The sequence below is a fragment of the Python bivittatus genome, unplaced genomic scaffold, assembly GCF_059951505.1.
Source record: "Python bivittatus isolate LINGU-HERP-01145 unplaced genomic scaffold, Pbiv_v1 ctg000310_np1212, whole genome shotgun sequence".
Classification (NCBI taxonomy): domain Eukaryota; kingdom Metazoa; phylum Chordata; class Lepidosauria; order Squamata; family Pythonidae; genus Python; species Python bivittatus.
Genome location: NW_028277054.1, coordinates 1,350,214 through 1,364,424, shown reverse-complemented (window position 1 = coordinate 1,364,424; position 14,211 = coordinate 1,350,214). Strand labels below are relative to the sequence as shown.

Here is a 14,211-nt window from a genome sequence, read left to right as displayed (position 1 = left end):
CCAGCTAGAGTGAGGGCGTTTGGGAGGAGGCGAAGGTTGTCTGCCGCTTTGCAGACCTACAGACTTTTGCTTGAACTAGGTGTTAAGGGGCTGAGTGCTGAGGACCTATTTGCAGGGCAACGTCACCTTGCAAGTCCTAGATGGGTGGAGAGCAAGAGTCTGTGGTTGGGGAAGGTGCGTGCTGCAATCAAGCACTGTGCACAGATTTGCTGCGCTGCGGTGCGCCCCGTCCTCGGAAAGCAAAGAGCCCTCCCTCACATTCAGGGAAAAATCCAGTTCAAGAACGTTGCAGGTAAAAGCCCAGCTTGGAAATACAGCATGAAATTAAAGTTCAGAAAGGATGAATTGAAGAGCAGCTCAAACGCTCTGCCTGGGTAAGAACTGGTAGAGAAGATAGAAAAACGGTATCCGGGACGGGAAGTTGAAAGCAGGATCGATCAATCGATCGATTATATGCCATCACATAATCACATCAGTGCCAATTCTTATCAACCACATAGTCCTTCTCCAGGATGATGAAAGCTGCTTTAAGACATGTGGAGTTCAACTCCCAGAATTCTTAGCAATGGCCCCGCTGGCTGGGAATTCTGAGAGTTGAAATTCATGCCTCTCACAGTTCCCCAGGTTGGGAAACCCTGGCCGAGCCCACCCACCCTCCGTTTTGCCACCCTTGCCAGTTCCTCTAATTAGTGGCCTCTAGATTTGGGGGGGGGGCAATAATAATCTACCCTGTCCTTAAAGTGGTTCTGCTGTAATATATATTTCAGACCCATAAGGAAAGGGTAGAATAGGCTGTTCCCCACGCCGGACTCCAACTCCCAGAATGCCGAGCCGGCCGGGCTTTTGTGCATCTGAATGCGGATTGGTCCTTTCCGCTGTTCAAAAGGTGGGCCCAGCAGAGCTTAGTTTTGATTGGGCGAGGCGGCTGCCGCTCCACGAGCCACCCGGAAGTGGGTTGGTTGGAGCGAGCATGGAGGCGAGTGCTGGGACGGAGCGCTGCGGGGGACGGAGGGAGCTCAGGCTCCTGGGGCGGCGGGGAAAAGGGGGTCTCGCCAGGCCTCCCCTCCGGCCTGCAAGCCTAACCCCAGCCCGTTTTTTACAGGACCCTTGGAGCTGCGTGGCAGGCAGCAATTCAACAGGTGCTGCCTATGGCACCTGGCTTTATGGAATCAAAGGGTTTCTTGGCAAGGGTTCTGCAGGCTGTCCGGGCTGGCTTGCAAACGGATCGAAAGGGCCTTTCCCTGCCAGATTCAGGGAAGAGAGAGCTGGAGCTGCGGGCTAGCCTGCCATGAACGCCCCGTTGTCTTTTCCCAGGCAAGAAGCGGCGGCCCACCTGTCCCGGCCGCGCCCGGCAGCCTCTGCTAGTCGAGAAGAAAGCCGGGGCGCTGGGGATGGCCGGCCCTTGCTCCGAGATGTCCGAGGCGTGGGCGGTGGAGCCCTTTCGGGTAGCCCAGGTACTCTCCCAGGAAGGGCGGCTTTTGCTGTCGGAGGAGCGCAGGATCAGTGAATGCACGAGCCGCCCTCTTTCCCACCCGCTGGGCTCTTCCGGGGTTGGCTTCCCCCGGCTTGCTAACCAGAATCGCTCGGGTTCCTGCCTGGCGCTGAGACATCAAGAGCGGGATGCAAGCTAGCTTTGTATCAACAGCTCAGACAGTGTATGAAATGGCCAGCTGGCCGAGAAATGAAGGTCTGTGGCGTCTCTTGCACCCGCACCCTCTTAATGGACAGAAATTGGGGCTGAATGAGAGGGGGAAGCCGGACGCTGCCGCCCTAGACCCCCGCCGCAAAGTTGACCCAAACTGTCTCTGACTGGCGTGGCTGTAACCTTAAATCACGTGACCACAGGCAAAATAAACCAGACGTCACACAATGTCATCGCCAGGGATGTAAAGCAGTACTTGTTGTATTGTGGGTGGACAGGGAGGGTGGGGTATTTTGGAAGTGCTGCAAAATGTTTGGATATTTTGCAAAACTGTCCATGTTTGGATAGCTCCACGGCTGAGCTGGGCCCAACAGAGCAGGCCACGGCCGAGATCAAGGCTTTATACTTGCTTCATCTCTTTTCTATTTACAGTCTCCACCAGCGGCCTATTACATTCCAGATTTCATCAGTGAAGCAGAGGAGCAATGCCTTTTGCAACAAGTATGTGTGTGTGTTCTAATCTTCTAGTGGCGCAAGAACCGTCTACAGCAGTGTTGTCCAAACTTGGCCACTTTAAGATGAGTGAATAGTTGCATGTCTTTATCTAGTTTAAAAGTTTATAACTGATTAATCTAACACAGTGTTGTCCAAACTTGGCCACTTTAAGATGAGTGGACTTCAACTCCCAGAATTCCCCAGCCAGCCATGGCTGGCTGGGGAATTCTGGGAGTTGAAGTCCACTCATCTTAAAGTGGCCAAGTTTGGACAACACTGGTCTACAGTGAGCCCCTTCATCTGATTGCGGGGGGGGGGAGCTGGATATGCTGGTTTGTTTCTCAGGCCTACACTCCACAGATTGACCTCTTTCTTTTTCTTATCTCCAGATTTATAGTGCCCCGAAGCCAAAGTGGACTCAGCTGTCTGGGAGGAGGCTGCAAAACTGGGGTAAATTGTTTGCCTGTGCATAGACAGATCTGTGTGCAGATGAAACCGTCTGTTCTTTTGTGCATAGATGACACAAAATGGTTAGTGGATACTAGTGGATTCCGTTCAGGATCGTGGATTTTAATCAGACCTTGACTGATGAGCTGTTCCAAGCCTCTTCTCCTTCCACAGTCTGTGTGGATCTCTTTCTCACAAATTGGTTTCAGTGGGAAATCATCTGTCAGATGCTCTGAGGTCCTTTAAGGACATCTAAGAAAACAGGGAAAAGTTAGGGGGTGGTGGAAGGAACCACTTTTTGGCAACATCCGTTGTCCCAGCTGAGAGCCTTGCTTGGATGTGGGAAGGGGACAGGGAGAATGAGATTACTCAGAAGCAATACCTGAGTTCAGGTCCCAGCCCTTCCCACAGCAGGACGCAGACCCCAGTGTACGCTAAAACCCTCCTTGCTGGTGTTCCTACAAGCAGAGCTGTTGATGGGACTAGGTCCCATTAGAGATCTCCTCGCTCAGTGTAGGAATGTGTGGGTCCAGGGTACGATGTGATTTTGGGAGGTGGGACGTATCTGGAGTTCTTACGTAAGGGTGGCCTCAGAGCCCCTCACCGTGAGAGCCACACGAGGGAAGCCTGTCCTGCACAGGCTGAGAGAAGAGAAGCCCTGAGGGAAGTCTTGGCTTTCATGTTGTGGAAGTCAAACATTGCACAAGTGCCATGGAGACAGATCCCGAGGGTGGGCTGCTTCCTCACAGGAAGGCCCACCATACCCAATCCCTTCTCAGGCTTCAACTAGTTTCCAAGCCTTTGCCCTCAGTCACTTTGCTGGCATCCAGGGCCTTCTGCTTTTCCATGCCTCTTCTCTGGGGCCTTGCCAGAGGGAAGCATTGTGCAATTAACAAAGCAGAAGGGATGGAGCAGATGTTTTCCAGAGTTTCGGTTGGGGGTCCTGCCCAGCCCAGCCCAGCTGGGAGGAATGGAGAGGATTGTCCCTGGGCAGCATGGCATGTAAAGCATTCATTCCACTATAATTCCATCCATTCGTCTTTAAGTAGAGTCTTCCCTAACTGGATGTCCTCCAGTGCGCTAGGACTGCCACTCCCAGAATTCCCATGGTTTGGGGCCTTGTTGGCTTGGCATTCTGGGAACTAGAGTCGTCCCCCCCCCATTTGGAGGGCACCATTTTGGGCAAAGTTGGTCTGGTCCACTGCATCTCTGGCAAGATCACAGTTGTGCTTCCGCAAAGAGTAACGCTCTGCTTTGTGTTGTTCGTCACCTGCTTGCAGGAGGGCTGCCCCACCCGAAAGGGATGGTCCCAGAGAAACTGCCCCCCTGGCTCCAGGGCTATGTGGATAAAGTGTCTTCCCTTGGCATCTTCGGAGGAAAGCTGGCAAATCACGTCCTGGTGAACGAGTACCAGCCTGGCGAGGGCATCATGGTAACCGTTGGGGGGTTCTTCCCCCTCTTCCTTTTACCCCGGTGTGGGGATAGAGAGCCCTAACCCTTTGGCTCTCCTCTGACTCAGCCCGCTTTGGCTTGCAGCCCCACGAGGATGGCCCGCTGTACTTCCCCACCGTCACCACCATCAACTTAGGGTCGCACACCCTCCTCGACTTCTACCATCCCGTCACCAGAGGACCACAGTCCGGAAGCCAAGAGGTACGGTCAGACACAAAATCACGGCCGTTCTCCAGCTTTATCAGCCCCTGCTCTAGAGGGTGCTTCACCCAGGGCTGGCTGGGCAAAGCTGTAAACAGACGTGGCGGATGGAGTGACCGGAGTAGGAATCGGCTTAGCTCTGGGTTTGGGAAAAGCGTGGTTGGAGAGTCCAAGGAAACAGTCTGTCAAAAGCATTTCTGCTCTTCTTTCAGAGCTTTAAGGGGGTCCTCATCCGTGGCCAGTTTTTCATGGCTTCCTAGCCACGTTTAGGGCTTGTTCTCACATGCTTAACTAGGTCAGTTTCAGCCCCAGGAGCTGCATCTGTGCAACACGCTTATCTTGGTGGTTTTCATCCTGGCTAGTCTTTTTGCAGTTCAGCCTGCTGGGGGAAGCCAGTCCTTCTGCGTCTTTGTGTCCCATACCTTGCATTAATTCACTAACCGTGTTAAGCATCTTCTGTGAACAGAACTGTACACAAGCAGATTCTCCCTGCCAGCCTCCCCCACTTCCCCTCCAGGTGTGCTGGGATTTAATCCCCCGAAGTCCCAGTTATTGGGAAAGACTTCTGCGTGCAGTCAGCCCCCACCTCTCTCTGCATTCGTGCCCCTTGCCCCATTGCTCTGGAGACATGTCGTTGCCCTTGGCCACTCCGGGATTTTCCATGTCACACCAGAGATGTGCAGTGTTTTAAAAAAAAAAGATATCCACGTCACTCGCCGATCTAGCCTCCCCAACCAGTGGATTTTTGATCCTTGAATTCCCCACTCAATGTGGCAACAGCTGAGAATTCTGGGAGTTGAAGTTCCCACATCTGGAGGGTACCTGGGTTGAGGAAAGCAGCACAGGTGGGTGTCTTTGGGTATGGCTCTGTTGTGGCTGCAAATGGTCTGGATCTGAGGGAGAAGGAAAATGGGGGGGGGTTTCCTGTCGGGGGCAGTTTCAGTAGCAATTATCGTGAAACCCTCAGTTGGCGAGTCCAAGTAATGGGTGCATGGAATTGGCTAGCAGTCATTTGATGTGCCCTCGTTAAGGCAAGAATCTAGTTGGGGATCTGGTGTTGTAAAGTGTCCCTTTCCAACCACGGGGCCTTTGTTCTCTGCAGAATCCTGCCCCCCAGACGGAGGAGGAGCGTCACGTCTTGTCCTTACTACTGATGCCCCGTAGCCTCCTGGTCTTGCAGGAAGACATGTATGTGCGTTACCTTCACGGCATCCGCCCCGTCACGGAGGACACTGTTACACAGAAAGTGGCCAATGCGGGCGTGTGTGGCTGTGTGTTTGGGGACACGTTGCCTCGTGAGACACGGGTGTCTCTCACCATCCGCCACGTCCCCAAAGTGCTGAAAACCTCTATCATTCTGGGCCGGAGGAAATGACTGTTTTGCACTGGGGGGGCTCATGCGATCGAAAGCTTCTCCGTAAATAGAGTATTTATGGAGTATTCCCTGTGTGTAGAATGCTGGCATGTCAAGAGGGAGGAGCTGAACCTTGGGGTGTCTCTGATGTGCAAGGAATGCCTCTAGGTGTGCAAACAAGTCTCCAGATGTTCTTGGAAGTGGTAAGCCCAACTTGACTGACTTTTCTGTTGGAGACGACAAACCCTAAGGAGGATGGGAAGAGTAGCCATTGTTGATGGCAAATCTGTATGGACCCTTAGAGCCGTGTTTCTCAACTGAAACTGCTTTAAGACAAGTGGACTTCAACTCCCAGAATTCTTAGCAGTGGCCCTGCAGGCTGGGGAATTCTGGGAGTTGAAGTCCACACATCTTAAAGTTGCCAAGTTTGAGGAACACTGGTTTAGGGGACAAAGAAGGTGGGAGGATGGGAGAGGGAAGAATAGTAAACCTGGGGGAGAGGAGGTCTCTGTGTCTGCCGTATGCAGGCAAAAAGTCAAGATGGCTCTACAGCGCACATAAAAAACAGCTTTGATTGCGCCATCACGGCTGCCTTCTTGACTACTACTTTTTTTTAATCATACCCTGCAGACATGCCTGGTATACATCATCTCCTGTGACCTGCAGAATGCCCGGGCAGATGGCCTCGTGGCTGAGCGTGAGGATCAGCCATTGTTAGGAAGTCAGAAGCCCAGTTCTCTTCCCAGCCAAGAGTGGGCTTCTGCATTGAACTGGAGCTGCCAGTATTTGAACCTGGTGTCGTGTATTTGCCACCCTGGCATCGGATCGGTAGCCGGCAGCCTGATTTCTTTTTCCTGATTCTCCATTTTAGTTCCAGCCCATAAAGCTATTTCAGATTTGCTACGTCCCTCTGCAAGGAGGTATTAATCTCAGAATCTGTGGGTTCAAGTAAAAGGTCAGTTGGGTGGGACATAAGAGAAGGTGGCCTGTATTGCTGAGAGACACAGAGCCCCGATGCAGAACACGTTTCTTTGGTGGGGTTTTGTCAAGGCCGCTGCAAAACTGATCTCCGCACTTGAGTTCATGGAGACCATCTGACACTTATTTCAGTTTTTTAATTTTACTTAGAAACATGAAACGTGAGGACAAACAGGGACGCAAAAACAGGTTTCGTAGAGAACCTTTAACCAGAAGTAGTGGAACTGTAGTCCAGGGGTTTCGTGGGGAAGGTCAGGCGTGGCCTTTGAAAGCCCACGCAGGGCTACATTCCTTAAAGGATGACCGGTGCCAGGACAAACACTGCATTGGAATTCATTTCCCTTCCACGTAATTAAATTTCAGTGCGGATAGTCTGCTGATTCCGTGGTCATGCGTTCCGTTTTTTTCTTTCCACCCCTTTAAACCTTAGAATTTGGTAATAACTGCATGTAGTTCTGGAATTTCAGGTTGCACCTTTTGAACTGTTGCCTCTGTTGGAGCAGCCGGACCCTCCTTGCCCGCAGGAGGCGATGGGCAGGAAGAGCTCTGAGCCAGCCACCCACTCAGGATCACCAGCGTTGCGTGTCTTCTGAGCGGGATTGTGTGTGTAACACGGTGCAGCTCGAAAAGGACTTTGAAATGCTTGTGCCAAAAATGCTGATGTTTCTTTCAGCATGGATAAACTATGCAAATAAACTCCAATAATTGTATTTCGTTTATGCAGCTTCTTCTAATTAAGTAGAGGATTAAACTGTTTCAAAGTTTTGTCCTCCGGCTGATGTTCAAACATTTTCCAGGGTTGAGGTGCATCCGGTGTTGCTGCAGACTTACATTGACAGAAAGGCCAGCAGGTTGCTTAAAACTTTTAAAAAAGGGGGGGATTCTCAAACAGCCCTTGAGGGCAACTTCTCTGTTGCCGTGCGAGATGCAGAGTTGTGTGATATTTCCATCAGCCATCCTTCCACTGGTCTAGCGGGGAAGGATAATGGGAGCTGTGGTTCAGTAACACAGAGAAGGTCATTTTGGTTTGTCAAACCCAGTTTGTTGGTTAGCCACTTTAATGTTTTGGCTAGCCATCTTCCGGGCAGAAAGGTAGAATATCAACTGAGTAAAGAAAGATCGTAATTCCACAGCCAATCTGTTTGGGGACCCGCGTTGCTCTTCCTTGGTGCTGCAAATACAACCTTCTGCAGAACCTTCTCGACATCATGTACAAATTGAAATGAGTCAGGGGGAAGCTTTTGTTTAATAAATAGCCCACTGGATATCCAGCTTTTGGACAAAGTGTTCCAAAAAGGAAGTGTAAGTCCCCTCATAGAGATGGTGCCTTGTGAACACGCGTTTGAGCAAGTGCTGTCTCTCAGGGATTTCGTTCTGAGAAAAGGCGTATGGACTCGCTTTCACGTTGCAGGCAGAGTTAAAAGCTCTCCTCTTTGGCTGGCTGGATGGAGGAAATTCTAATTCCCCTTCTGGTTCGAGTTTTCCTGGGTGCTGATTTCAAAATGAGCCAAAATGGGGGAATCGGGAGAAAAGCAGATCCACACCTCCCAAAATGAGTGTCAGTACACACAGTAGGTTGGAAGTGGGATTTAAGCCTTTTCGAAAACTGCCAGGTTAGGTGGCAAAGTCAGGTGTGTGAATTTGAGACTGGCTGTGCATATTGGATATTTCAAATGTTAAATCATGTTTGAGGATTTGTTAGGAACATGGATATTTGGTAGGACCTGATGTCTTGTACAATGGCATGGGGTCTAGGATCCTCCTTCCCCAGTTGAGAACCTCCAGGTGTGTTCGATGTGGCCTCCCATACTTCTGAATCAAAAGTTTGTGGCTGAGGCTGATGGGACTTTTAATCCAAGACACCTGGAGGATACTAGGTTTGGAAGACCACTCCAGAACATTGCCTTTCCCCCATAGGCCCTGTCAACTTTGCAACCCCAAATGATGGGGTTGCTCCTTTCTGATCCTTGAAGAAATCTAGAATAAAGTTTTCTTTTTTTAAGATGTTGAAAAAACTTTATTGGCGTGTTGCACCTGCCTGACATGGCTGTCCAGCTGGAAGTTAAATTTCTGTTGCCCTGGATTTGGGTTTATGCAGCAAAGGCAAACATTTTAGTCCATCAACAGCTCCATTGTTTGGTTTGGTGTAATTGTGATGATTTAATCTGCTTTTTGGACTCTGGAGCACAGCTCTGGAGAGTGTTTGGGGCAAAGGTTGATGGACCCTGTGGGGCAGACTGTAAGATACAGCTGGGTTAGTCTTGATAACCCTTCCTGTGTTTTGCTGTTCTAGTTTATCAAGTTTATGGTGCACTTCCTTAAATTGTAGTCCTTGTTGTGACTTCTCTGGGTGGGAAAAAATAAAGCATAGTTCATGGTTAATATCTCAGGGAGTGTTTCTGCAGCTGAGCTGTGCCCTAGATCAGTGTTTTTCAACCTTGGCAGCTTGAAGTCCACCCATCTTCAAGTTGCCAAGGTTGAGAAACACTCTTCTATACAAAGAAAACATGCAAGACCCCCATCCTGCAAAATAAAGAAATCTAGTGACAGGCATGTCCCCAACCATGTTCCCTTCAAAACCTGATTTTTTTTTTTTTTTTATGAAAATAGAAAGGGTCACCCCCAGCCCTAGTCAGACCTGCATTCGGAAAGCTACTTCCCAGCACATCTGGAAAGCAGCGGTGTTTGCTGGCTGGGGAATTCTGGGAGTTGAAGTCCACCCACCTTCCAGTTGCTCAGGTTGAGAAAGACTGCCCTAGATTATGCCCTGCTAGGTCCTTAAATATATATACAAATTTTAAAAAGTGCATCTTGATTAGCAGAGGCTTGGCAGTGGTTCAGAAAGGATCACCCAGTGGCGGGTTCACCGTTGGTGCTAAGCCGTAAACGATGGTTTGCAGCCCAAAGCAAGGTTGGGGCATCTGGTTGCTCTCTGAGGAATTGCAAAGAGGCAGCAAAGTCAGCGGTGGGAGTTCTTTGTAAACTGAATGCCTCCTTCGTGGGTGGGGCAGTTGCCCGCCCAGCCCCACTGGGTAGCCTTGCAAAAGGCAGGTGGCCTTGTGCCTCTGGCGTGATGCCCTGCCAGGGAAGCAGCTGGTTTATCTGTGACCCTGAGCTGGAAATGGGTTGGGCCGTTTCCTTCTGCCCCGAGAGAGTCGAGTTACCTGCCAGCCCTCCCGCTCTCGGCTTCTTCTTGGCGCTCGTCTCGTCGAGAGCAGCTCTCCTCTTCGAGAGGAGGGAGCAGCGAAGCCCAGGGCGGGCCCTTTCAGGTTGCCCTTGTCAACATTTGGCTTGGCATTGCTCATCTGTTTTCCGTCACGTTGGCCAAGGAGGAAGAGGATGGCCCTCTCTGCCCTGGTCCTGGTTTGCCACCCGCCACCGGGATGTGACCGTTGGGGTAGCAGCACATCTGTTTAATGATTGACAGGCAGGAGAAATGCAGAAGGCCAGCCAGAGGATCCTGGCGCCTGGACGGCAGGTAGACACGGAGTTCCTCTCCGGGGGGGATCGCAGGGCTGCCTGAAGTCGAGGCGTTGGCGGGGCCTCGGGGGAACCTGGCCTCCCAGGTAGGTTGCGAGCCCCCCGCGCCACACCCTTCCTCACACCTGGGTGTTTTGTCTTTGCAGCGAGGTTTCAAAAGGCTGCGGGGCTGAGCGGCGAAAAAATACGTTGGTCTCGATTTGCGTAAGGTGCGGCTGCCAAATGAAGCCACAGACCACTGGCAGAAAGCGCTAGGCTTTGCTTTAGAGGGGGTCAGCGGAAGGGGCTGCGATTGGCAAACGCCTTCCTTTGGGGACAGGGTTCAGGAATAAGGAGGCAATACAAACGGGTAAGCACCCGCTGTTATTCAGTGTCGCCTTGTTCTTTTGGTGTCTTGATACGATACCACGGGGGAAGATGAGCGTGTTCCTCAGTGGTAGGCAAGGGGTGCTCTGTGCATGCTCAGGGGCTCTCAAGACATGGAATAATAGAGTCACGTTACAGAAAGGCAGATTCCAATGGAACTTTAGGGAGAACTTCCTAACCATAAAAGCAGTTGGATAAGCTGGCGGGGACGGGGGGGGCTCCCTTTCCCTGGGTATGTTCAAGCAAAGCCTGGACAGTCCTCAGTCAGGGATACTTTAAATTAGTTTCCTGCACAAAACGGGGGGGGGGGGGGCTGGAGGCCCTTGATGGACCCTCCCAACTCGATGGTTTCGTGACTTTTGCAATGGGCAGTTTTGAAATTCGCTCTCTGATGCAGGGCTTCTCAACCTCAGCCATTTTAAGAGGTCTGGACTTCAGCTCCCAGAATCCCCCGTGCTAGCGCTGAAGGAGTGACCTAGTTGGGTAACGAAACCTCTGCAAGCTAACCCCAAGGACGCCACAGATAGCACCGACTTGCTCGGTTTCGGTTTGTCTCCAACTGCCCCCCCCCCGGCTTGTCTTAAATCCTTACATTTCCTCCTTGAAAACGCTGCTGGAGGCACCCGGGGTCTGTCCTGCATTTCTTGCACCAGAGGCGGGTTCGTTCCCCTGCGCTGCGACCTCCTAATCTCCTCTTTGCAGTTCGGGTCATCCGTCCTGGCTCCCTCCCTGATTTTATTCTCCGGTTTAAGATCGTGGTGGTTCGTGCTGGACCGCAGGCTTTGGGACACACAGGTTCTCTGGTGTAACGGGGTCCTTGGAGAGGGGCGAGTCGTTGAAAAGTCCCCTCTGGAGGGATGAGGAAGGCCAGCAGCCTTCCCATTAGGGATTTTTCAGGATTTTTCAGGATTCTTCCAAGCATCAGGCACAACTGGCCCCAGAGAGCTGCGCTTTATTGTTGACCCATCTCTGCCTCATCCCAGGGAGCCGGGAGGACACAACAGGCACGCCTGCCATTATGAAAGAAGGATTTACCTTGGACCGGTCGCCGATGGCCCCAGGATGTGCCCCAAAGGAAGCCACTTTCCAAATATAGAGAAATGAGTGAAGAACTGTTGAGAAAGGGCTGAACCTGAGCACCAGGGCTTGACAGATTCACCTTACCTAACAAAAGGGGGTGCAGGTAGACCTTGTTTATCAACCACAATTGGCACCGGCAACTCGGTCGTTAAGCGAAGCGGTCGCTAAGTGAAACTGCGACTGTGCTTATGATCTTCCTTCAACTTTCCTTTACAGCAGTGTTTCTCAATCTCAGGAACTTTTAAGATGCATGGACTTCAACTCCCAGAATTCCCCAGCCAGCCATGGCTGGCTGGGGAATTCTGGGAGTTGAAGTCCATGCATCTTAAAAGTTCCTGAGATTGAGAAACACTGCTTTACAGGCCTGCAAAGGTCATAAATTCGAAGATTGGTTGCAAAGTTACTTTTTCATCACCGTCGTAACTGCGAATGGTCGCTAAACAAGGTTGCTAAACAAGGACGATCTGTATAGTAAATAAGTATAACCACCATCCACCTAAGAAACCCAGATGTGCACCAGGGCCCTCTTGCGACGTAGCAAAGATATCTTTTGTGTTGGAGCTAAACAAGCCATTCGTTTCTTTTTAAAAAGCCCTCTCTGCCTTGTGGTCTTTGGGGGGAAAAAATCAGGCCAGGAATTGGCGTTCAGGGCCCTAAATGAATGACGTTCCCTAAGGATGCAGAGTGCCTCCTTCTCTGCCGCTAAGGGGCTTCGGTCCGCTCCTTTTGCCAAGGGACCAGAGAACATCCTTCTTTTATAACGTGCTTTCTCATGTTTCCTTCATTGCTTTTGTCTTTCCAAAAATACCCCTCTCACCCTCCCAAACGAGCAAGCATTTATGGGGAGCTCCCCCTAACAATGATGGGTTGGACTTTCACCCCGGATACCCCCAACCCCCAGGGCTTTCCCATCTGGCTTTAATGAGATGCTTTGGGGTCCCGGGCTGTTTTTCTGCCCCTTGGAAATCTTGCCAAATTCTCTTTCTTGCAACCGCATCCCTTTCGTCTTTCCTCCTAAGGAAAAAGCTGCTTCTCTCATGCGTTTCGTTTCTTCTCTGGTGGCAACTCGGAGTAGTATCTGTTACCTGGGAGAAAGGTCCTACAGAACGGCGGTCAGGGAGAGACCTGATCCTTGGACTTGACTTTGTTCCCACCTTTGATACTTGCAGGCTGCGGTCCTGCAACCCACAAAGCCCCAACGTGCTGAGTGTATTTGGGTGCGCCCTCTGCACCCAGAAAAGTGGTTCATAAAATGGATGGTTCATGTAACAACCCACCCACTGCCCTTTATTTTTTACTGGTTTGGGCTGCCCAGGGTCATATACTGTATATGAGATGGACGGCTATACAAACTGAATGAATGAATGAATGAATGAATGAATGAATGAATGAATGAATGAATACATACATACATACATACATACATACATACATACCTTCCAGATGTTTTGCAAGTACATGTTCAGGGGTATGGAACTTCCATGAGCCAGCAATCTCTTCCATTTTATGGAACGGGGCTTGGGGCTGGCAGAACAACAAAGGTTTACAAGCTGCAAAATCCAGATACATTTTTCCACAGTGTGCTAGAGAATGTTTCCCCCTCCAGAATATTCAGTCTATTACTCCAGATTTAAGGTTTCTCCAATTATTATTTTTACTGTTGGTTGCAGTCAGCCAGATGTTTAGACCAGATTTGGCATTTTTATCTACCCATCAAGTCCTTCCCAAGGACCTGGGATAGGCAGATGTTGTTGTTTGAGGGTGTTATTATTATTGTTGGTCGCACAGTCAGCCAGATGTTTAGACTGGATTTGGCATTTTTATCCACCTATCAAGATCCTCATTATTATTATTATTATTTATTTTGACAGCAGCAGCAGTGGGAGGGAGATGGGATCTCGGGAAAAAACGGGTTTGCAAAAATGTGGGGATTTTTTTTCATATGTAAACAAAAGTATACATACAGGGAACAGACCTCGAATATAAATTATAAAGAGAAGAAGTTTGTTGCTTAAAGTCAGAAGGAAAAAAGTGTTCCAACAAGCCTTTCTTTGGATGCGGCTGTCTCCCCTGGAGCCAGATGAATTGCAGTTACATAAATACCCTCCGCGTGTGCTCGGTGTGTTTTGTTAGATAAATGCACCCTGTGCACGCCCAGTGTGGTGACTGGTGTTATTTATTTATTCAGCGCCATGCGTCTTCAAGTGCATACAGAATTAAAAGTAGACCGGCATGCCATAAAACAGATCAAGTACAATAAAAACACATGAAACGATCATAATTTGACACCACTATCGTGGGATCTCTAATTGTAAAGTGAATAAAGATGTCTTTAGTATGTGCCGAAGCTCTAGCAAAGTTGGTGCTTGCTTCATTGCTCCAGGAAAATGCCCTTTCTGGCCTTTCTGTGTTGGCCAAAAATCAATATATTGTCAAAGTCTGCCCACAAAGCCTGCTTCGCTCTGGAGATGGGCTCCCTTGATCACCTTTCCAGTGTTTGTCTTTCTCAGCAGCAGCTGCTCGTTTTTTCTCATTCGCCTCTCACTTTGCTTTGTTTTCAGGGAACCTGAACAGGATCCCCCAGAGAGGGCTGGCAAAGGGATTCTGGCATCCTCCAAGCCGGAGGGAGCGAACCGGCGGCATTTCGGGTTTCCTCCAGCTCTCGGCCTTCTCGAGGGGAGCTTTGGGGCACCCTCTGCCACGGAGCCATCGGGCT

General features: G+C 50.3%; 1 protein-coding gene across 6 annotated transcripts; it reads left to right on the top strand.

Moving 5' to 3' along the window:
* The first annotated feature begins 929 nt into the window (after positions 1–929).
* ALKBH6 (alkB homolog 6, nucleotide demethylase) lies at positions 930–14,143 on the top strand. 6 transcript variants are annotated; one of them, XM_025171155.2, is made up of 10 exons: positions 958–976; positions 1,103–1,139; positions 1,315–1,454; positions 2,075–2,143; positions 2,527–2,587; positions 3,865–4,016; positions 4,121–4,237; positions 5,340–5,425; positions 5,692–5,794; positions 7,023–7,304. In XM_025171155.2, exons 1-10 carry the CDS (start codon positions 971–973, stop codon positions 7,272–7,274), a joined length of 1,023 nt encoding a protein of 340 aa, XP_025026923.1. In that variant the 5' UTR covers positions 958–970; the 3' UTR covers positions 7,275–7,304. The 6 variants fall into 6 exon arrangements, with proteins under 6 accessions (XP_025026929.1, XP_025026923.1, XP_025026927.1 ...); XM_025171159.2 differs by having other exon boundaries at positions 959–976; positions 7,037–7,302; XM_025171157.2 differs by having other exon boundaries at positions 959–976; positions 6,222–7,162.
* The last annotated feature ends 68 nt before the right edge of the window (positions 14,144–14,211 follow it).